The sequence below is a fragment of the Lissotriton vulgaris genome, chromosome 10 (assembly GCF_964263255.1).
Source record: "Lissotriton vulgaris chromosome 10, aLisVul1.2, whole genome shotgun sequence".
Classification (NCBI taxonomy): domain Eukaryota; kingdom Metazoa; phylum Chordata; class Amphibia; order Caudata; family Salamandridae; genus Lissotriton; species Lissotriton vulgaris.
Genome location: NC_141698.1, coordinates 862074760 through 862098325, shown reverse-complemented (window position 1 = coordinate 862098325; position 23566 = coordinate 862074760). Strand labels below are relative to the sequence as shown.

The 23566-nt window shown below is 43.6% G+C and overlaps 1 protein-coding gene across 1 annotated transcript in view; it reads left to right on the top strand.

Moving 5' to 3' along the window:
- The first annotated feature begins 1042 nt into the window (after nt 1-1042).
- Nucleotides 1043-23566, top strand: part of ITGA8 (integrin subunit alpha 8) — a 721129-nt gene continuing 698605 nt past the window's right edge. The window contains exon 1 of the mRNA XM_086941818.1: nt 1043-1351. Coding sequence (XP_086797944.1) covers nt 1173-1351 — 179 coding nt within the window. The 5' untranslated portion in view covers nt 1043-1172. The remainder of the gene's footprint in view (nt 1352-23566) is intronic.

Sequence of the window (23566 nt, the reverse complement as noted above, 5' to 3'; positions counted from 1 at the left end):
CAGGCGGACTCCAGCGCTGTACCGTTTCCAGTGAACCCTTTGAAGATATGCCAGCAAAACTTCTCCTGATGAAGTTCACAGGATAACACTGGATTTGAACTGGAGCGAGAGGAGCTTCCTTTTTTGCAGCAGGGATTCTAGTGTAGCGCTTTGCAGCACGTCTCCAGTCTGGCGCTACGAGCGAGAGTGATTTCGTGCAGCAGGGAGTCCAGTCATTCCAGACTCACCGCTGTCCCAGGTGTGCAGTGAAGAAGAACGGACTCCCCTCTGCGGCAGCAGTGACCAGTGGTCGCGGTGCCCTCCACTCGCTGCACTCGCTGCGGTGGCGCTCTGGAGGCCGCCAGAGGCAGCGGAGAAGCATCTCGGTTTCTGGGGTGAAACAGATGCGGAGGACTGAGCTCCGGCTGCGGGGGCTCGGCGGTGACTGAATCCGGGGAATTCCGTGCCACCAAGTGATCGAGGCTACTGGTTCACTGAGTACTGACCGCAGTGCCCTCCCTCGATGACTTGGATGCTGTGCGCAGTGCACAGACCCCCTCCTCCTCCTGTCTTCTGTAGTGCCCAGCGCCACTGCCGACCCTCTTCACTGTGAGCAGTAGAGTCCTGCGCACAGTACACAGAGCAGCTGTTGTATGTGAGCCCTAAGAACGACTCTCCTGTTTGTGAGTGGTGCATGGACCGGACCCCCTGCTGTCTGTGAGTAGTACACAGACTCAGTCTCTGGGCCAGTACAAAGCGCCTCCTGGCTCTCCGTAGTACCAGAGACACTGTCGGACAGTGAGCAGTGCACAGACTCTCTACTCCCTGTCTACGGGGAATATTTAGCCATTACGTATCTGTGCAGGGCACACCGACCCTCACCCTTCCTCTTTGAGGGCAGTACACCCCCGTGTCGGCGCAGAGTACACAGCGTCCCCTCTCCCTGTCTGTGCGTAGTACGCAGACACCCCTGCCTGTATAGATTACACCGACCCCCCCCCCCCCCTGTCTGTGGGCAGCACACAGCCCCCATCACCCCCTCAGCCTGTGCACACTACACAGAGCCCCTCCTGGGTGACCACGCGGCTCCCCGTCGCTTTCTGCAGCAGAGCCGTCCACCTTCCTCTGTCCCTCCTGCCCCGCGCCGAACTCCTGCCCTTCCTTCCCCCGGCCTTTGAAGGAGCCGCCTGAAGATGCCCGGTCCTCGCCGCAGCGGTCTGCGCCTCTGGTTCCCAGCCTGGCTCGGGCCCCTCCTGCTCGTACCTGGGCTGCTGACCTTCAACCTGGACACCGAGAAGGCCACGGTCTACAGCGGCCCCCCGGGCAGCTACTTCGGCTACTCCGTGGACTTCCACCTGCCCGACCGGAACACGTAAGTGAGGAGAGAGGCTGAGGCGAAGCGATACGTGAGCATGGCATGGTGATGGCGGCTGGCAACGCGCGAGGGCATCTCTCTCCCAGGGGGTGTCACCCACGAACCGTGCCTCCCTGTGCTATGGGGGGGGGGGGGGGGGGGCTGGCGGCGGGTCCAGGTTAGCAGTAACCAGGGTCCCTCTGCTCGTCCTGCGCACATGTGAGAGCCAGGAGCGCAGAACACCCTTCCGACACGAGGAACTTACCCGAGGCCTGTAAGCGCATGGGTGACATAGTTGTCTGTGGCATAGCACGTGGGTGGCATAGTTGTCTGTGGCCTCTGAAGGGAGGGATGAGAGGACGGGTGGATCTGAGGGTGAGAGAGAGGGACAGACTTCATCTCGAGTGACTTGTTGATCTAAACCAACGATTCTTCAACCTTTCACTTGCCTAGGGGTGATCAAATACGTGCGTCGTCGATTTGGACAATTGTAGAGCATAATACCTACAAGCCCCTGAATACTCGCACATCAGTAGTAGTACGAGCAATATTAGCACAATATAATATTGTTTCCAGTGGGTTACATTTGGGGGCGGCGATGTATTGTATTCACCGTCATCACATTCCTCGCCTCTTTCTGGTGGAATGCACCACGCCGGAGCTTCATTCCCACTCACCTGTCAGTGCAGGTGGCAGACCGCACACCATCACTTCACACGAATGTGAGACACCGTTGACGCAGGCAGAGTCAGACTTAGACAGAAAATAGGCCCAGCACCAAATTAAAAGTGGCCCTTTTAGCGGATCGATAGCCAAAAAGTGGGCCACATTTGAAAATGGGGGCAGTGTTGAATTTGTAAAGACAAGTTGCGTAGGTGATTTTAATGGTATGGGGGGCTATATACATTGGATTTGCTGCAGGCAATGCTTGTTTTAATAGCAGAGAAAATAAATGTAAAACAACGGCCCACCAGATCATAAAACAAGAACACAAACATAAAAAAAGCCCATACGTTGATTTGTCATACCAGCTCTTGTGGCACTGCCGCCGCCGGCAGGACGGCCATGCCCCCTCAGATCTGAGCATGGTTTACTCTCTGCCAATCAGACAGGCATTTGCCGGATGTCCTTTGGAAACAACCCTGCCTGCCCTTCGTTGCTAATAGAATGCAGATGGCGCCAAATATACCCATCTGCTCGAAAGGCAACAAAAGTCATGTTTCTCAGTCCATCGACCCTGTAAGATGAAAGACCGCGCCAACCCTTCCAGGAATGGAAATAGTCAACGGCGCAGCAAGGGTGCCACAGGCCCTAGTGCGAACAAATAAAATGCTCCCCGCTGCCCTTTGCTTGCAAGTAAAAGACTGCCGTAATTGGGGTGCGGCTCCCACATCACTTAGCTCCGGTGCCACTGCCGCCACTGCACCAATGACAGATACGTGGGTAAAAAGACTGTCCTGCGTTTCCCATACGTTCCTCGACACCCAGCGCCAATTTGCGAATTTCACCGAGCCACCTTGGCAGCAAGGACATGTCCTACCTTCAGACACACTCGTAAATGCTTCCCGTTTATGTTCATTAATGCCGGTCCTATAACTGCACATATGTGCACTTCAGTGTGACGATGATGTTGCTGCAAAACAAACGCAATAGAGACTAAGCGATGTATATGCTTTAATGTGGTACCTCTGACGGGGGCATCCCTGTGTGGTCCGCGCTGTAAAATCACGAAGCAAATAAATAGAAGAGGGACGTTTGCCACAGCTGTGCCGAGGCTCGCATTAACGAGTCCAGCTGTACTGAGAGGCCCCAGCAGCAAGCATGCAGCAGCTCGGACCCTGGCTGCAACCTCCCAGCAGCGCCTTCCTCAAACGCAACGAGCAGGCCAGCTGTTACTGCCAGCGGCCGCTATGTAATGTGTATCTGATGTCGTGACTTTGGCCCCAACCCAATAATGGCGTGAAAGGAATCACTGGATCGATTCTCAAAGCCATTTGCGCCAGTACGTTTCATTTACACGCGCAAATGTCATCATTTCCATCTAAACGGTGTAATTTAGCCCTGTCATTGGCAGGCGTACATCTCCTTACTAGTGTCACAATGACATCGGAAAACTCCCAGAACTGGTGGGGACTTAGGAGGGGTTTTCTCACAGGTAATATGCGGCAGCTGCAGGTGAGCAGATGTACAATGGGAAACATTTGTGAAATTCCATACATTTGGAAATCTAACTCTATGTGAGGTTGGATACTTGTGGGTGCAGATTTCCATCATTGGGTGTCACCACCACAGCGCATGCGCTGTGCTGCGAGACATATTGTTGATTATTCAGTGGGCTTACAACTCAACCATAGCATACAATTAGTTGTTTTTGTTGACACTTTTATTTGCAGTCTTTGATTGCTTGGGCCCTGTAGGCTTTCCTTCCTTTCTTGCGTTGGCTCCACTATTGACCTTGAACCAAGTACATGTGTATTTCCCTGTCTTTGTTCTTCCTCTTTTTGCAACACACATTCATTTTTTAATTTTTTATAAGTGTTTCGGTATTATTCATGGATGTGCAATGTGCTCTCCTACTTTTAACACAGGCATACAGGTTCTTATTCATGTTGCTTTTACCCTAACTGCTGTCTCTATTGACGCTTTAGTTACACGCACAACCATACAACGCAATGTAAATGTGTGTGTCTTGTAAAGCGCACTGCTACCCGGAGGCGTCCTGGCGCTATAGACCACTGGGGAACCCGTCCTGGCTTTCCCTGTAAGATGTTCCCTCCTGGGTATCTCCAAGGTGAAACCAGGCATCCCGGCGTTTGTGGGGGGCCGTTGTGGAGATGAGGCAAGTTAATGCCCAGAGTTGCCGAGTGTGATCCCTTGTTAGAGTAGGCACCGAGGCGAGAATTATCGAGTCCGCTGACCTTGGTTCACGACCCTGCCGTGTCGGAAATTGAACCCTGGTCCCCGGCCGTCCACCACTCCACTCTACTACATGCTACTCCACCCTATGCCACTATACTCTATGCCCACACACTCTAGTCAAAGTCACGCCACTACATTCTACAATACTCAATTCCAGTGCCTCTCTTTGCCACTCTACTCTATGGTCACTCTGCTCCACGCCATTCTACTCCACTCTTCCCTACTCCACTCCACGCCACCTCAGTCTATGCCACTTCACTTCAATTCACGCCAATCCACTCCATTCTACTCTACTCCTTGCCACTCTAATCTACTCCACGCCACTCTACACCACTGCACTGTACTTTACGCTACTCCTCTTTACTCCACTCAGTCCCACTTTACTGTGCTCCACTTGACTCTACTCTACCCCGCTCTATGCCACTGCACTCCACACAATGCCACTCTACGACACTCTACACCACTGCAATTTATACCCCTCTACTCTACTCCACTCTATTTTATACCACTCTATGCCACTCCACTCCACTCTATTCTGCCCCACTTTATGCCACTCCACCCTACTCTACTCTACTCCACACCACTCTGATGTACTCCCCACCACTTTACTCCATGCTACTCTGCTCCATGCCACTCTACATCACTCCATTCTACTCTACTCCACTCCACACAATGCCACTCTACGACACTCTACACCACTGCAATTTATACCCCTCTACTCTACTCCACTCTATTTTATACCACTCTATGCCACTCCACTCTATGCCACTCTACTCCACTCTATTCTGCCCCACTTTATGCCACTCCACCCTACTCTACTCTACTCCACACCACTCTGATGTACTCCCCACCACTTTACTCCATGCTACTCTGCTCCATGCCACTCTACATCACTCCATTCTACTCTACTCCACTCCACACAATGCCACTCTACGACACTCTACACCACTGCACTTTACACCCCTCTACTCTACTCCACTCTATTTTATACCACTCTATGCCACTCTACTGCACTCTATTCTGCCCCACTTTATGCCACTCCACCCTACTCTACTCTACTCCACACCACTCTGATGTACTCCCCACCACTTTACTCCATGCTACTCTGCTCCATGCCACTCTACATCACTCCATTCTACTCTACTCCACTCCACACAATGCCACTCTACGACACTCTACACCACTGCAATTTATACCCCTCTACTCTACTCCACTCTATTTTATACCACTCTATGCCACTCTACTCCACTCTATTCTGCCCCACTTTATGCCACTCCACCCTACTCTACTCTACTCCACACCACTCTGATGTACTCCCCACCACTTTACTCCATGCTACTCTGCTCCATGCCACTCTACATTAATCCATTCTACTCTACTCCACTCCACACAATGCCACTCTATGACACTCTACACTACTCTACTCTATGCACTCTACGCCACTCTAGTCTATCTCACTCAACTCAACTCTACTCTATGCCTTTCCACTCTATACCACACCACTCTAATCTATGCCACTCCACTCTATGGCACTCCAGTTTATGCCACTCCAATTTGTCACTCTACACCACTCCACTCTACACCACAGTACTCCATGCCACTCTACTCCACACAACTCTATGCCACCCCACTCTATTCCACCCTACTCTATGCCATCCCAACTCTATGCTACTCCATTCTATGCCACTCCATTCTACGCCGTTTCATTCTGTGACACTTTATGCCACACCACTCTGTGCCACTCTATGCCACTCCACTCTGTGCCATTTCACTTCACTCTACTCCACTCTATGCTACGCTCCTCTACTGTATGCCACTCCAATCTATGCCACTCCACACTATGCAGCTCAACTCTGCGTCACGCCACTCTATGTCACTGAATCCACTTAATATCATTCTACTCTACGCCAATCTAATCTACGCCTCTCTACTCTACACCACTCTAGTCTATGCCACCATACTCTACTCTCTGCCACTCTACGGTACGCCACTTTGTAGAACTCCACTCTAGCCACTGTACTTTACACCGCTCTAACCTATGCACTCCACTCTATGCCACTTCACTCTACACCACTTAACCCTACACCTCTCCGTCCACTTTATGCTACTCTACGCCTCTCCAACCCCCCACTCTATTTCACTCCAATCTACGCCACTTATTTCCCTCTACACATTCTACTCTATGCCACACCACTAACTTTTAGACATGGTGAACAGCAGCCATGCCATTGTACAACATGGCTAAAAGGCAGTGGCAGATTCAAAAGCTTTCATATAGATAAGACCTATTGCCTTTGCCAATGCTTGTTTTTCTGTGACTCGGGACCACCGAATCCAGAAAAAAACATAAGTCACAGTGGTAATCAAGCTAGCCCAATACAAGACTATGTAAAGTTTAGTTCGTGCGGAAACACTGTCCAAACGTGGCTTTGGGAATAATCTAGGCCAAATGACTTTTATTCTAGAAAATTATACTAAGCGTGATGTTTTCAGGTTCAGCTCTTTCTTAATATAGCTCTAAAACTTCTTCGGCTTTAGCAGACACCTGTGAAGAGAAGCTCTTGAAATAATCAAACATGTAGAAAGCTGCCAAAGTGCCCCAAACCATTATTTCCCCGCAGCAGAAAAAATGTGTAGTTTATTTTTGTACAATATTCCTAGCAAGAGAAAAAATATAATCTGCAGTTTATTTTTGTAAGTTTTTACAGACCACACCGATGAATTCACTCATCAGAAGAACCTGGTCAAAATATTAACCATGAAGGCAACAAAACGCAGCAGCTTAGAAAACATCATGAGGCAACTACGCTAGGAAAAAAGTAAACCAAAGAACCAAAGGCAATCACAAACAACCAGATTTCCAGTCTTTTATGAGGGGACAGCAGTCACTACCAGGGACGAAAAATCAGACGTAAAGAACTGCACTGTGTTGCAGCATTTGTACAGGGCTTCACACACATGATTAGGTCAGGAAGTACTCCCAAATCCGTCTAGCCGGTCTCGTGGAAGATATCTTAAGACCAGACTCTTCCGAACACATTCCCTTAGCTTAGTTTAATTTAATATACAAAGCGTGAACAGCTACCCACTCGAACTTTCCCAGCACTCTTAGCAACTGAAAGAGTTTCTCCCCAGCTCGGATGGATTCAAAACAGCCAGGTCTTCAGTTGTCTTTGAAAGGAGAGCAGTGAAGTGCAAAATCTCAGATGTTCTGGAAGAGCATTCCAAAGCGTAGGGTCCAAGAACGCGAGGAAGCGACCTCCCACGTGAGTATGTTTGATCTTGGGGACAGTGCACAGAGAGCGGCTGCTGGAACACAGATATCTAATATCCTGGTGGAGTTTTATCAGGCCATTGATGAGGTGAGGGGCGGTCCCAGCCCTTGCTTTAAAGACATAGCACATTGCCTTCAATTGGACACATTTTTGCACAACTGGCCAATGTAGCTCATGATGAAGAGAAGTAGCTGAGGCATATTTTGGCAATCTATAGATAGGCCTAGCTGCTGCATTTTGCACAACCTTCCAGCGTCTCAAGGGGGCTTTATAAACCCCCAGATAAAGACTCTTGCCATAATCCAGACAGGATAAAAGAAGAGCCTGGATGATGGTTCTTTGGGCAGGTATGGGGAGAATCCAAGTGAATTTCTGTAATCATTTCAAGGTTATGAAACAGGTCCCAGGGGCCATTGCCCCTGCGGCTTCCTGGTGTCTACCAAGAAGTCTAACTTGTTAACTTTAGAAGCAGGGGTAGGGGTATCACCCATAGTAGATGGGCAATGTTGTGGGCCCCAGAGACACAGGTTCTTCCCTATAATCAACACCTCAGTTTTTTCACCATTCAGTTTCCATGAATCGTTATTCATGAGGCACCCTGAGCCAGACAGGTTCAGAGACGTGGAGCTTTGGTCCTGAGCGGATGATGAAGAAAATATGATTTGAGTATCCTCTCCAAAGGAGAATAGGGAAAGATGACAGCTTTCCACCAGCTCACCCGGAGGGTGAATATTGGTATTTAAAAAGTGTGAAGGTCGACCCCTGAGGAACCACAGAGGTTAAAACATGGCCCATGGATGAGAAACTGCCCGACGAAACTATTAAAACCATCCCTGAAAGTTTATATGATTGTATAACTTTACTTTTGAATTGTCCATTAACCAAAAAAATACAAATACAAATAAAATCAATAAATACCTACTACAACAAACTCTGAAAGTATATCTGATTCAATAACTGCTCTTGTTATTTTGAAGAGGACATTTTCCAAAAATAAATACAAAAATAATAAATAATTAAATGACTGAAGACATAAATAAAGTAATAAATAAATAAATACATGCATAAATAAATAATGCAAACAAGCTTTGGTACTAGATCATCAGTGACCGGCAGAAGTGATTCGTTTTTTCTGCTGAGACCTAATGTGAATACATTTTTTAGCAAGACACATCACTGTAAAGTGTAAACTGGCATCAAGAGAGAGGCAATGCAGGAGTGGGGAATGGAATGATATGATTGTATCTGTGAGCCTCAGACAAGAGCTGAGCTGCAATGTTCAGTGCTGCACTGAGGGATAAAACCATGGCATGCCAGCCAGCACTACACTCCCTAAGTCTACAGCGGGTGAGACCCCGGTTTACAACGCAATGCATGAGCAAGAAATTGGAATCACCGAGCCACTGCACAATTTCTAAAAAAAAAATAAGTGCAGCGGTCCACATTTTTAAAGAGCCTTTGTGCTGGTGAATGCCGCGCTTGCCAAATACCAAAGTCGCCTGGCTTTAATTTCTCCTCCTGCCTCTTTCTTGTACCGCTCTAAACTTCCTGTCTGTTTATGTCAATCTTTCATGTTCATTTCCACTCCTGCTGTCTCCCTTTCTCACTGTGTACATGTCTGCCTCTTTCAGCTTCTTTCTCCCACTTCTGCCTTTATCTCTGTCGCTCTGGGTCAAAGTCTGCTGATTAAAAAGGACAGGGACCACCATCAGCGAGTGTTGACTCACATTAAACATTGTACAAGCCATGTATCTGCCATGGCCTGGATATTAGGATACAGACTCACACCGGAGTCCACAATGAGGACCCTGGATCTTATCTGGATAGCCAGCTCTGTCCAGGCACATTTATGGAGCCAAGATTGAGCAATTTAACACCAAGAACGTTCTGTGATCAGCATGAGGCTGGTCTTTGCGACATTTAAATTTAGCTCCTGCAGGCCCCCCCCATCCCCTATTCACAAGAAAGTGCCTCAGTTGTTGGGTGATGACAGGTACATCTTAAACTGATTCATGGAGATGGCCAACAAATCCACCAAACACCAATTTGATTCCATGTACAAGACGAAGAGAATCATGGGTATATGAATAGATCCTGAGGGACAAGGGAGCCCGGGAGCAGCCTAGACCATGTCTCTCTCATCATAACCCTTGGAGTCCCATGCCCACTTCAGCTCTACAGCCGGCTTGGAAGGTAAAGTTGCATGGATGCAAACAACGGTCATCCCTGACCATCTGTTTATGTGCAAGTTGTGACACAACAAAAGCATATGTTATGTTGCCTTGAAATGACACCCTAGTAATGGGAAGGCAGATCTTGAGTACATTATTTTCAAGGGCAGAACAAGTGGAATCAGCTAGTAGTAGACATTTGGGCTAAAGAGGTATTGGTTCCAGGCTGCCTAGACTTTCCTTTCCTTCACTCAGACATCTTCTCATTATTCTCTTAGTAAATGTTTGTGTGGTCTCTAATACACAATAACACTATACTCATTCACAAGTATCCACAGGACTTCATCTTATTAACCTAAACTTTGTACACTTCTCAATGCACCGTATAAACGTTTCAGACATTTATTGGTGCGGCAGGAGAAAACATTGCCTGTTTGAAAAAAGAGTGCCACTGTACATATATTACCCCTCATAAGAAATGGTCCCGCAGAAGTAATACCCTGTACACTTCCTGTACTAGATACATTGTCAGTGTACGTTCCTGTGCCATAGAGGAGCCCGCTTGAAATTCACCTTGACACTGACCTGCTGTATGAATCACATGTGCTGATAGCATCATTCTGCAAAAGCATCTAATGTATGAGCGAATATCTGAAATGTTTACAAACATATAATTAATTAAATATACCTACCCTCCAAAGGTAGGTACTCTGTCTCGAGACCATGCACATCATTTACTATGCCCCAGAATACCTCATCAGTTACTTACCCACGCAATTTGAATTTAGTAGTCACTGTGTCAAAGAATGTCAGCACAGAATTCTCGGCCACCAATTACTTTGCTGATCCCTGTGTACAGAATACTCACCCACCTGTTACGGTGCCACAAAGTACTTGCACACCTGTTGCTGTGTCACAGTATAACTGCCCATTAAGTAATGTGCTACAAAATTCTTTCCCATATCACACAGATTTCCACTGTTGTGATCTTTGGCGCACACAAGCATCCACGTTCCAACTCCTTTACAGACCAAGGTCTCGGACGGGCACTCATCTGATAGCAGAGCCTAGGCTACAAAGCTGCAGGGGTCCCAGACCCTGGACACAAGGGAAGGGAGGTAGAGAGAGCGAGTGATTCAGGAATCTTCCGCTATGTGCACTCTGAAGCAAATTGCCTTTAGGTGCTGCGTTATGACAAGGTGCAGTGTCTTCCTCCACGGAAAGACCTAAGTGTCACAAGGGCGAGCATAGTGCTTGATATTGCAATATTGCCATCCACTTTTTGGAAATGGTATTTCTGGCGATGATGGCTATTTTTGGCATAGTACACTGTATCGCATGCATTACATCGCATAACAAAAATATCACATACTACATGGACTTAACCACTGTAGCACGTGTGGAGGTAAGAATAGTTACCTTGAATGAATGAATGAATGTCGCCCCAACGGCCTCATGGTATCAATAGATTTAAAGACCAGGTTAAGTAAAGACAATAAGAGAGCTGAGACTGAGTACTAACAGAATAGATACGTATTCAGAGCCTTTCTAAATGCTGAGAGACTCTCTCTCAACTGACTTGCTTTAGGAAGTGAATTCCATAAACACGGAGAAAGAAAAGAGAAAGCTTTCCCCCTAATCTTGCTTTTTGCTGTGCAGGGAATAGGCAGTAACAGTATGCTGTTAGAATGAAGAAAGATATTGCAGGTATATCTAGGAATTCGGCCTTGAATGATCATGGAGTGTTTACTATTATAAGCTTTGTAGCGGTAGCAGTGGGATTTTAATTGTAGGTGTCTTTTTACAGGAACCCAATAAAAGCCCTAACCGGCTTCGGAAACTGATCATGATCGGAAACCAATCGAAATGTCTGATTTTGGACTTGCTGTGATTGTAAAACAGCTTCGGCAGGAAATCCCGGGTGGCACATTTTTGCAGAATCAGGTTGAGAATGAGCAGAAGACTTAACTACAGAGATTTCAAGTTCTTTAGCAACAAATATTAAGCTCTCACGTAACAATTCAAGCTGGTGAAAACAGGACTTGACCACAGAATTGACATCAGGAGTCACACTTAGTTCTATATCAACGAGAAGTCCTGAGAGTTTCACATTGTTTTCAGGTTTGAATGGAGGTCCAATATTGGTGGGCCATAATGTAGGGGACTGGAGGTTATTTGTTCCTAAGAGTAGAATCTTTGTTTATGCTCCATTTAACTTCAAAAAGTTAGAATTCATGAATTCAAGGACTGAACAAAGATATCTTAATTATTGCTTCTGTATTAATAAAGAGGATTTGTCTAAAAAGGTGAATGTCATTAGCACAAAAGATAATCCTAGCCCCAAATAGTTTGACAATATTTGGCAGGGGATGGATCTAAACTTTGGACAGAGTTGGGCAAAGAGTTGTGCACTGAGGTATTGCACATCTAACAAAAAATGTTTCAGAGCGAAGAGAGGGACGCATCAGAGAAAATTCGTTATTTACAACATGTTTAGCTTGATGATGTTGTGGTAGGTGATGTAGTGAATACAGTATTATTGTAGGTCAACATTACTGACCACAACGCTGTGCCACACAGCTCTATTACTTGCCGCCCATCACTATCAGAATGTAAATGCTTGGGTGAGATCCTTGATCATTAAAAGTCAAAGCTGACCCTCACAAGCCTCGTCAATCTTCACCCAACAGCTAACATTTCTATCATTTCCAAGTTGTAGTTGAAGGTTTGCTGCCACTAACTATACACAAATATGGCTGCGTAGTCACCCTATTTGGCTGTGTACAATCTGCATTTAGATCCATGAACAAAGCACGTCACTCAAAAGGATCTGCAATGTTGGTTCTGAATGAGTCAGGGATCAGTCAAATCATCCCATTGGCCTATCTGGCCAGTACCTACTGTAGATGATCGACCCCAATGTTTGAGACTTGCAAAGTGGGAGGACTACCTCCTAGTGCTGGTATAGGCTGGTTGAGGGTCCTTTTCTGTAAGAGAGCACAATCTATCTACATCAGCATGGACAGTAACATTTTCATCCACGGGAACCTCTTTATGCTTACTTTGTTCAATAATTGTGCGAGGATGCTCAGCAAACTATTTAATGCTGGTTTCCTATTTCCAGATAGATGTTAACATTGAATACTTGTGACAGGGCAAATTCTTCGTAGCTATTGGCATCTTCAAGCTTTTTCCAACTTACCTTGTCAATTTTTTTTTATTTTCTGACATCTTGTAAATATTGGCATGCTGGTCTCCTCCCTCTCTCATGTTGGTGGGATGTAGCCAACCAACAGCACAAATAAAGCCATGAGTGTACCTTTTATAGATAAATATTTTGCAGAAAGCTCAACATGTTAAGGAGGAAAGTTTCCCTACCTTCATTAAAGGATGTAAAATTCAGTATTTGATTTTTCTAGAACTCTTGTCTTAAGGCACAATCACAGGGTGATACACCTCACACTCTCTAGCATCACATGCAGATTGGTGGTCTTATGACTGCAATAAGGAAGAGTCGAATCCAGTGTAATTAACATTACCACTACATAATCAGGGCGTTGCAGAATTGTCCCTCTTTATTTTCCAGCCCTAATCAATGGGGCTGTCTAGAAAGCCATTAAAGACTAAGAAAAACAGCAGAAACCATGGTATACTGTAACTCCCATGAATTCTCTAATAAAACATATAGCACAGCAAACCTCAGGGTGACACTGAAATCAGTTTAACAGTTCAAATGGGCATGTACCAGGTTAAACTACAATCATAATGTACTGGGTCGCAGCTGGGTGTGGGGACTACTAAGGCTGTCATTATGCATGGCCCAGTATCCCAACCAATGATAACGCTTCATGATTTACTTATACTAGGGGTGCTGCCGGTAAAGCCAATGAGGCCTAGTAACCTTGGCTTGCAAGTGGGACCTTTAATGTCCAATTGGAAGTGAGGAATCATTGCAGTAGATGTTAATTTGAGGGCAGTGTCCTCTGGTAGCTCCTCATTTTTAATGGGATTTCATCAATAGATTTAGGCTGCTTTCAGCAGAAAAAAATCTCCAAGAGAAAGAAAACAGATCTGTGGTGTTCCTTCAGATCTCTTGATTACTATGGGGCTGGAAATGAAAGGGACCTTGGAAGGAGGCCTTATGTAGTCCCCGTGCAAAGATCTGCAATGGATACCCTCTGCACTTCAGCCCAAAATGCTCTTAATTCTTATGTGTAGAGATGCAAAGTTGATGCCAGAAGTGGAGTGACCGACTGTTCACAGGCCAAAGGCACAGCCAGGTGCCCCTAATTACTCAATAGCACCAAAATACATTTTCAACCTGGTCCAAATGCCATAAACAATGCCTTCAGTTTCTTGGAGGAGTCCATTCTGTTCAGCTAAATTCTCTCTGTCCCAAACACATCAAAGAAACTAGTCCCTGCCTCCTATGAAGAGGCAGAAGAACCCTGGGAAACACGAAGGACAATTTACTGCAGCACTGAGAATTTCAATAAGACTTTTGACACAATATTGGGAGAAGGACACAGCACCAAGCCACTAAGAAGAACCCACAAATAAAGATTGTGCATAAGAGTAGTCTATTCACCATGCTATTAGTCTGATGTGATGGCCGTGTAAAGCCCCCATTCAGCAGAAAGTACCTGCAGAGATACCTCCTGCAGATAGGTATTCGAGACTAAGTTTAATGCGAATAGTCTCACATCGAGACCTGAGAATTCATTCTGTTGTGGCAAAGGACAAGGCTGGAAGCAACTTTATGTGCTAAATACGTGACCTCAGTGATAATAAAGCCTGTCTGCTGCCAGTTTTGCCCTTATGGAAAAACTGCTAACACATGAAAATTTCCTTAGAAAACATTCAAGAATCAGGAGAGGGTCTCAACCTAGAAATGATGTCTCTTCTTGAACCATGAATGAAAAGGCATGCAGTAGGCAAATTATTACCAGGTAATTGGCAGTCTATGAGATACCTGAATGGTTAAGCCATTGCCTTTGGACAACCACTGATGTCAACGACTTAGCCATTTATTCTCCACACGGACAGCTTCGAATGGGAAATTTTCTCTGCTCAGAAAGGGCCCACCATAGAAAGATAGGTGAGAAGTAAGTGCTCTGGAACCATAGTTGTCTGTCAGAGGTAAGGGGGCTATGACATGCAAAGTCACCAATGGATTACCAATAACTCTTACACCTTCTTCTTTCAGATGTTTGCCAATATCCTGAGAATTGATTGAAAAAGTGAGCAAAAGAACACCTGGTCAGATTAGAGAAAGAACATACAACGTCTACGTTGTTGTTCTGTTTGTTTGTGTGTGTGTGGGTGTTTGTGTGTGTGTGTGTGTGTGTGTGTGATTGTGTGCAGCTGACATGGAGAAATCTGTTACACCAGGTCTGAAAAAAAACAAATGCAAAGCAAAACAACAACAAATGTAACTGAATAGTACCGTTATTATATCATACTGCTGGGACAAATGGAAAACTGGACTCTGTCGACGTGCACGTTTTTTGATTTCAAATGTATAGTGGTGGTAGACAATAAAGACAGAAATCCATTTAAACACCCAATGTATGAGGTACCTTGTTGAGAGACCGAGAATGACTCGCCGCCCCCAAGCAAGGAGATAATCACTGTAAGCAGTTGTCTGTCTTTATCACCACAGAGTGACCCAACTATCATTGTATGAATGCCTGAAAAGCTTTAACAATTGCTAAGAGTTTCCTCTCATTGGATGGCCTTAATTTCTAGTCATGCATATCTGGGATCCAGCGGTGCCCGAACCCTCCCCTCTCACACCCCCCATCCCAACAAGTTGGTGTCTGTGGTGAGGATGGGCGGATACTAAGGTATCTAAATCCTCCCCCTGAACAAGTATCATTTGATAGTTAACCACTAAAGATTCTGTCTGTTGAGGATGGACACTAGAATGTGTATCTCCTTGAATCAGGTAAATCATTTATCAGAATGGGCCTGACTATTTCTTACAGGTACAGTCATGTCCATGAGAACATTAAACCCCATGATGCCATATCACCCTGCTTTTGAAGCCACTGCAAGGCATGAGCTAACAATACATGCCTTGAAATAAGTTGTAGCCTTGCTGCCCCTAAGAAATGGATACATTCTTTCTTGTTGACAGGGTTAAAATGTGCCCATAAAGTCCAGCTATTATGCTGGTACCAGCTTTAATTTTCTTGAGGTTGATCACCCAGCCTCATTTCTTGCACACCTTCGTTCCTAGTATCTGCAGCTGTCTCAGAATCAGGCACCACTGTTTGGAATACCTATTTACCAAGGCATGGGAGTTGAAAGATAGCAGGAGAATTTGAAAAGAATGTATGAGGCTGACAGAAGGTAGCAGTACTTCTGAGAGCACATGCAGTGCTAATTTGAGCTAAAATGGTGGGTCAATGAAGTCCTAATAGCACCATGGTACCACAAAACGCACGACACTTCAATGGCAAAGAGAGTAGGGCATAGATTACGCACAAGTCAATTGTGGTTAAAAACTCTATTGGCATGACCCATGCCTGGATAATATGAAAGGCTTCCTTCCTGAATCGAATGGGAAGTGCATGTTGTTTCACTTCCTATAATGGCTTTCCACTCGATGTTGGAATACAAAATATAATGGGGTCTAAATATCGAGGACTAAAATATTGTGAAGGTAAGTATATAGGTAAGTATAGGTTTAATACACTTGACTTCACATCTATGTACCTTGACGATCTTCAAGGTACTTAGATGTCAAGTTAAGAATAGTAAGTCAGTCAGTCAAAAAACTGTATTTCGGCCGTAGGCCATAAAAGCAGTACACAGATAAAACACAGTAAAATTGTCTGACATAGAAAACTAAAAAAGAAAAAATAAACATTTTAAAATAAAGTGATGGGGTATGACTGAATTATAACAATAAAATCCTTTCAAAATAGTTGTTAGAAAAATTAATAAAAGATGATCACAAACAGTTCTAGTTCGAGGGTAATGGCATTAGATGCAAACATAAAAGCTAGATTTAAATATCTGATCACTTGCCAGACCCCACGTTATTTTATAAAATAAACCACCTAGGCGTTGTGCACAGGATCCAGCGCCTTGAGCTTGGTCCTTCTTTGACACCACATATAAAATAGAAATCTTGAAGTCGCAAATACCATCAGAGGGGAGGGGTCGTATCTATAAGAATAGTAGATTTATACATACATATTTGGACCTTTGGACCTGGTGCTCGCTCTCAATGTTTTAAGCCCTCAGTGTTTGATACACTTATTAATGGGAAATAACAGGGCTAAGCCCAGTGACCCTGTTCTAGTTATGCTGCAGTTGCCACCCAAGTTTGGACTCAGCGGTATGCAAATCAGTCTTGACCCTGCTCCTCATGGGGACAGTCGAGCCCAAACTGCTTCCTGGACTGTAAACAAGCATCCTGGGATTGGTTTCGGGTATCACCCCTTATCAGCCAGGCTACCTTGAATCCAGTTGCACATTGAGCAAGAGACCCACATCTGGGGATACCCATCCCACTTGGGTGAAAAACACTGGGGCAACAAATAATGGGTGGAATGCTGAATCAATCAAACACTCACTCCAAGTCAAGAAATCTTGGTTAAATCCATCATTTGTTTGCTCACCATGCCACCCCAGTTTGGACCCAGCCATATGCAAATCAATCTTGACCCCTCTCCTCATGGGAACAGTTCAGCCCGAACTGCCAAGTTGAATCCTCCCTGGACCGTAAGCAAGCATCCTGGGACCGGTTCTAAGTTAGGCACTGGCACAATTGCCCCCTTTTCCAAAAGATAATCCCCCAGATTCATCAAGAACACATTTTGCGATTCCTTAATAGCGAAAAATACCGATTCGCTATTAAGGAATAGCAAAATGCTATTCATCAAGAAATCACTTAAAAAATAGCGATTTCTAATAATTCCTTAATTGCGACTCGCAAATTGCGAGTCGCAATTAAGGAATATCTCCCCATTCAATCCTATGGGCCTAGAGGCCCATAGGAATGAATGGGAAGACCATCTCAATTTGCTAATCGCAATTAGTGATTCGCAAATTGAGATTGCGATTTCAAGGGTGCAGGGGTGTCCAAAGTACACCCTGTTGCATCCCTGAAGTTGATGTGTGCACATATGTTGCGCACACACATGCCTTTCGTATCTGCTATTTACCACGTAGTTAGACTTCACGGTAAATAGCGGCCCCAGATTGCGAATTCGCAATTTTAAAATGGTTCATGAATTGCATTTAAGGAATCTAAAATTAAGATTCTTTAAATGCAATTAATCGCAATTTTGTGATTTCTAGAATTGCGATTTTTGTATTTGGGATGATGAATCCCAAAGATAGCGCTCGCAAAGGGCCAGATTCTCAGAATCTGGCCCTTTGCGAGCCGATTTTAGTTTGATGAATCTGGCTGTATGTCCCTCTGTTAATGTATCTTATTTCCCTTCTAAACCTGGAGGAAAGTGAGATAATTCGAGGTTGCAACCCTCCTTGACAACATCCAAAATCCAGTGGTCTGAAAAAAATAGTTTTTTTCCTAGGGAAGGTATAGACCCATTTCCCAAATGAAGACTTCCGTTGAGCAAGTGGCTAAGCAAAGTCGCCACTGTCACAATAGCCACTTAGATGTGTAGACTGTGTAGACCTAAACAAGATCAATACGTTTGTCCTAAAAAAGTGACTTCTTGCTCCACCACTACATGATCAGTGAAAACGGAAAACTGGAGGCCTTAAATAAACCTAGGGGGCTTATTTACAAGCCCACTGCGCTGCTTGTACGTCATTTCCCCCACATTAAAAGTGACGCACCGGCGGCGCACCGGGCTTGTAAATAAGGCACTGCCTCCTTTAGGTTTTGTTTGGCTGCTAACGTTTACATCGTTTGCCTCTTCGTGAGTCCTTCCTCTAATCTTGTATTCACTATCGTAAACACTCCTCTCGCGTTCCCACAGAGGAATTAATTATTGTTTTAATTTAGCAGTAGTTTCAGTTTCCGCGAAGAAAAGCGTCTCCGCCTTTGTACTAACAGAATATTGAAGAAAACAAACACAAGTTTTGGGAAGTGGCCAATTAAAATACACACTGCGAGCAACAGGCTTTTAGGCCACACCATCTGCGCAATCTGATTTTTCAATCTCTAGATATCATTTCCCTCAAATCGCTTCAATCGGTGCAGCTTTAAGAGCAATTTAATAAAATGCACGGGATTGTCCTGCCGGTCGGGCAGGGGGCGCGCGCGCTCGGCTTGACACTGACGGAGGGAAGGTGCAATTTTGGCTGCTGCTCCACGGCTTTTTAAATAGAAAACTCAGTCAAATGTAATGCCAGTCTGTCAAAAAAAATGTTTATCCATTCTTTAAAATAACCCTTGCATGCATTATAATAACGATATATACTCCTTAAAAACGGTCAATTAAAAGTCCTTTAAAAAAAGAAAACTCTCCCCAGCAAATAAATACCTTTCTATTGCACAAATCGCATCATAATACGAAAGTTAAAAACTGGTCAGTTAAAACTCTTTAAAAAAAAATTCACAGTCAATAAACCGTATGATCTAATATTTCATACGTCCTAAGAATTGGCCTTAAAAGTGCTTTTTGTGCCACAATAACCACAAACAGCCTAGCAAAATATGTAAAGGATCTCAATTTATATTCATACCACATGTACATTTTGTCCTCAAATATAAAAGTACGGTCTTTGCAGAATAACACATAAGAAATGGATCCATCCCAATGTTAAAATGTAACACAGCTAATGCATGCGAGCAAACAAACCAGATTTACAGAACATGAGCTTTCTATATAATCTGATACCTCTAAACTGCAAGTTCTGTTTCAAGACGGTGCTCCTCTAAATGACAGGTTATTTCATTGAGACGTTCCTCCTCTATCCCTCCTCCCTAAAATCTTGTCGCCAAGGTATGGGGTGGAAGGAAGGGACTATAGTAGAGAAGCATGCAGTGTATCAAACACATGTCCCGGCCAGAGACAAAAGCAATATACTTTGAGTACGTTTTTGCTTCCTCTGACTGGCCAGTTTAACTTTGGATTCCATAGTGGACATTCATACTTCTGTTCTGGTCTGACCTCTTGTTTCTCCCGGCAAAGATACCCATCCCACCATTAGATAGACATCCCACTGTGAAAAGGACAGCCGTGTCCGCCTATAGTTACAGCCACAGTAAGAGTGACCCCAAAGCCTCTAGAGTGGCATTCCAGTGTAAGCGTGATGCCATTGCCACTAGAGTGACACTACCACCATGAGCGTGGCAGCCCACTAGGAGACTGACACCATTGCCCTCAGATTGACTCTCAGACCCCAAGAGTTACATCCCACCATGAGAGTGACAGAGTTACTACTAGAGTGGCACCCCGCCAAGAGAGTAACATCTCACTATGACAATGATACCACTGTCCACAGATGGGCACTCTCACTAAGAGAGTTACATCCGACCCTACGTGTGACCCAGTGCAAAGTGGCACTTCTGCCAGGAGAGTTACGCCTCACTGTATGAGTGACTACAATACTACTAGAGTTAAACTATCGCCAGACATCCCTCAATGAAAATTACACCTGTATGCTCATATTGACACTCGAAACACAAGCTACACCTACCATAATAGTTACACCAATGCCACTAGACTGGCACTACTGTCATGAGAGTGGCATCCCACAATGATAATTACATCAGTGTACTCCAATTGATACTCGAACCACAAGCTACACTCTAACATAATAGTAACATCATGCCACTGGACGGGCACTCCCGCTATGAGAGTGACATGCCACCTAAAGAGTGAAACCCAAGCCATTAGATTAGCGTTTCCAGCATGGAATTTACCCGCCATCATAAAAGTGACACAGACAAAAAAGAATAGCACTTCACCATGAGAGTGACATCCTCACCATGAAAGCACCATTCCACAATAGAAGGCATGCCACATACTGTTTGTGCATTCATCTGTTCTGTTTTTACCTTAAATTGAAGTCTGATTTAGTGTGATTTAGTCTATATTGGTGGGGTGCCTCAATGCATTCCAAACCAAAAAGTGCCACTGGCTTGTTGTATAGATCACTTGCCATTTGGCAGTGAACCAGTTCGGAGTGTTCTCTTGATATTGAGCAGGACTTTGCCTCACAGGAACCCCTGAAGGCCCTTTCCTTTAAGTCCAAACTTGCTTTTTATTTCTGGTTCAAAATACTCTATGTTTGAGCCTTGCAGTTGAATAAATGATTTTATTGTAGGGAAATATTAAAATATCCTTTACAATAATTAAAATCACGTGCTGAGATACATAAATAATTAAGACAATGCTAAAGGTGTAAAACATTCATAATATCATTTCCCTATTTACTTTTTCAAAAGGTGGAGGTAAGGTATAAGAATGTGTGAAGTTTTCCAATAATTTCGCAGTCATTTGCAGAAAAATAGTGCGCAATAGATTCCCTAATGGTCCTGCAATTAACAATAACACATGCAGACTTCAAATTTTTTTTCCGTATTCCATGAGCCTTCGAATTGTCACAGCGGAGTAAACAGAAGACGAAATCTTAAATATTTAAGTTTACATCCAGTCCCAAACAATAAGTGAAATATTCCTGTTCCAAGCAGGTATATGATTCTAATGTATAGTATGCACGTCTGTATTGCTCTGAAGTTGTCAGGTCAACTAGTCTGCTTTTCTTTCTCGTAATCTGTTTTATTAAGCCCTTGCACCCAGATCAAGGCAACTTTGTAAGGTTGGATAGTGGTGGTAGATTGTTCTTGGTAAGTACCTTGTTTGCAGCCCCAAGGCTCAATTCAGTGGTATATCCATTTATATTTGTTGATTCTTTATACAGCAGGAATCTTAGAGAGTTTTCACCAGCCTTCATGCAATCAAACATCTAATTTAACATTGCAGCGAAATATCTTGCTGTTATCTATGTCAAAGATAACTCGAGTCTTGATTTGCTGTGATGAATAGACAAATTCAATAAAAAACTTTGTTCTACATAAATTTTACTCGTCATTTTTTACCTTTTCCTGAATATCTAATGACCCACATGATAAGGAGGATGTGAGCTTAGAGTCTAATGCCTGAATGGATTGAGAAATGTCTCAACCTCCATAGATGTTTGAGAATCTTTTAACTGATTGTACAATGACATGGGCTTTAGTTTTCATATGTGAAATGTGGTTTGACCATGTTAACTTATTATCCACTGTTAAGCCCAAGGAGTTAAAGTTTTTGACTTACATGATTTTTGAGTTTCCAAGAATAAGTTTTAGTAATTTGCTCGGTTGAATTCCTGTAAGAGGTATGATATTGTTAGCCATTGAATAGTCGGGTCTAAAGGCGGTTTCATTAAGTGGAATTACATTGTTGTTGATAGCCCAAGTATACAGATTATCCAATATGTATTTTACAAATAATTTTTCTTCAGCATCTAGGAGAGAAATGCGTCGGTAATGTTTTTGATCCCTCTACGAACCATTTTTATGTAAAAGATGTATTACTGCCGCTTTCTACAAGATGGAATAATGTCTAAATCAAGGACCTGTAAAAATAGGTTGAGGAGTAATACACTCCAAAGATCAGGGTCAACTTTTAACACAACAATTGGTAGCCCATTCGGACTACTGCTTGAAAAGAATGGGACTTCTTTATCAAACTTTCTATTTCCTATTGGGAAATGTGCCGTTCAATATTTGAGTAATTCAAAAGATTAGGTGTGGTGGAGAAACAGATAGCATATAGATCATCTAAATAAAATTTCCTGGTGTCGTACAATATTAAATGATCTTGAGCTACTCTGTAGCACCTTGTCCCCAGCTAATTAAAGACCAAAATAATTTTAGCATTGAGTGTTTTATTTGCAAGATGTAATTTCATCCAAGCTGTGCCTTTATACCGCTTACAAATTTCCAGTATTTCTTGTCAGTATCGCTCTTTTCATCCTATATCATTATGTCAGCATGCAGACCATTGATTCTTCAGAAATAACTTTAGCAGCTTCCCATATTTCCTTTTTGCTATTGTTATTAACTGATCTAATCTTTTAAGGTGAGCGATTGATCTATTTGTTGGCTTAGTTCAAATAAAGTTAAGTATTTTCTGTAAGAGTTCTTACCAATCACTACACCAATTAGTTATCAAAGGGTTGCAAGCAGAAGAACCAAGATGTGAGATGATAAAAACTTGATTTCTTAAGGGTGGAATTTATTGATTGAGAGTATGATTGTACTGGATTGTATTTGATTGGTCTTTGATTTATTAAACTTAATATGCAGGTTAAATGCAAATCTTCCGCCATCCAAGTACAAATTGTTTGACTCTACATAACATTGAAAAAATCAATGATTTTTTCGAAATTATGTAGTGTCAAACAATTTGTATTGTCTGTGTATGTAAAGTTAAACCGTGAAATTGTGTTCTTTAACATGACATACTGTTAATGTGAATATTGGTTGAAAAAAATTTGAGGATAATTGTGAAATAAACCACACAAGCAGACAATACAAATTGTTTGACACTACATAACATCAAAAAAATCAATGTGTTTTTCGATGTTATGTAGTGTCAAACAATTTGTATTGTTTGTGTATGCAATTGTAAACCGTGAAATTGTGTTCTTTAACATGACATACTGTTAATGTGTATATTGGTTTTAAAAAATATGAAAATAATTGTGAAATAAACCACACAAGCTTGTGGATTAAAAACACCGGCTCGTCACATGTTGAATTGTGTATTTAACTTGTGCCACTAGAAACCGTTTGTGTATAAAAAGTATTGTGGTCCTTTCTAGTGTGTATCTTGGATCCAAACCTTTCATAGGTTTACACTTAATTGTGTCAAGGCATTCTTTCT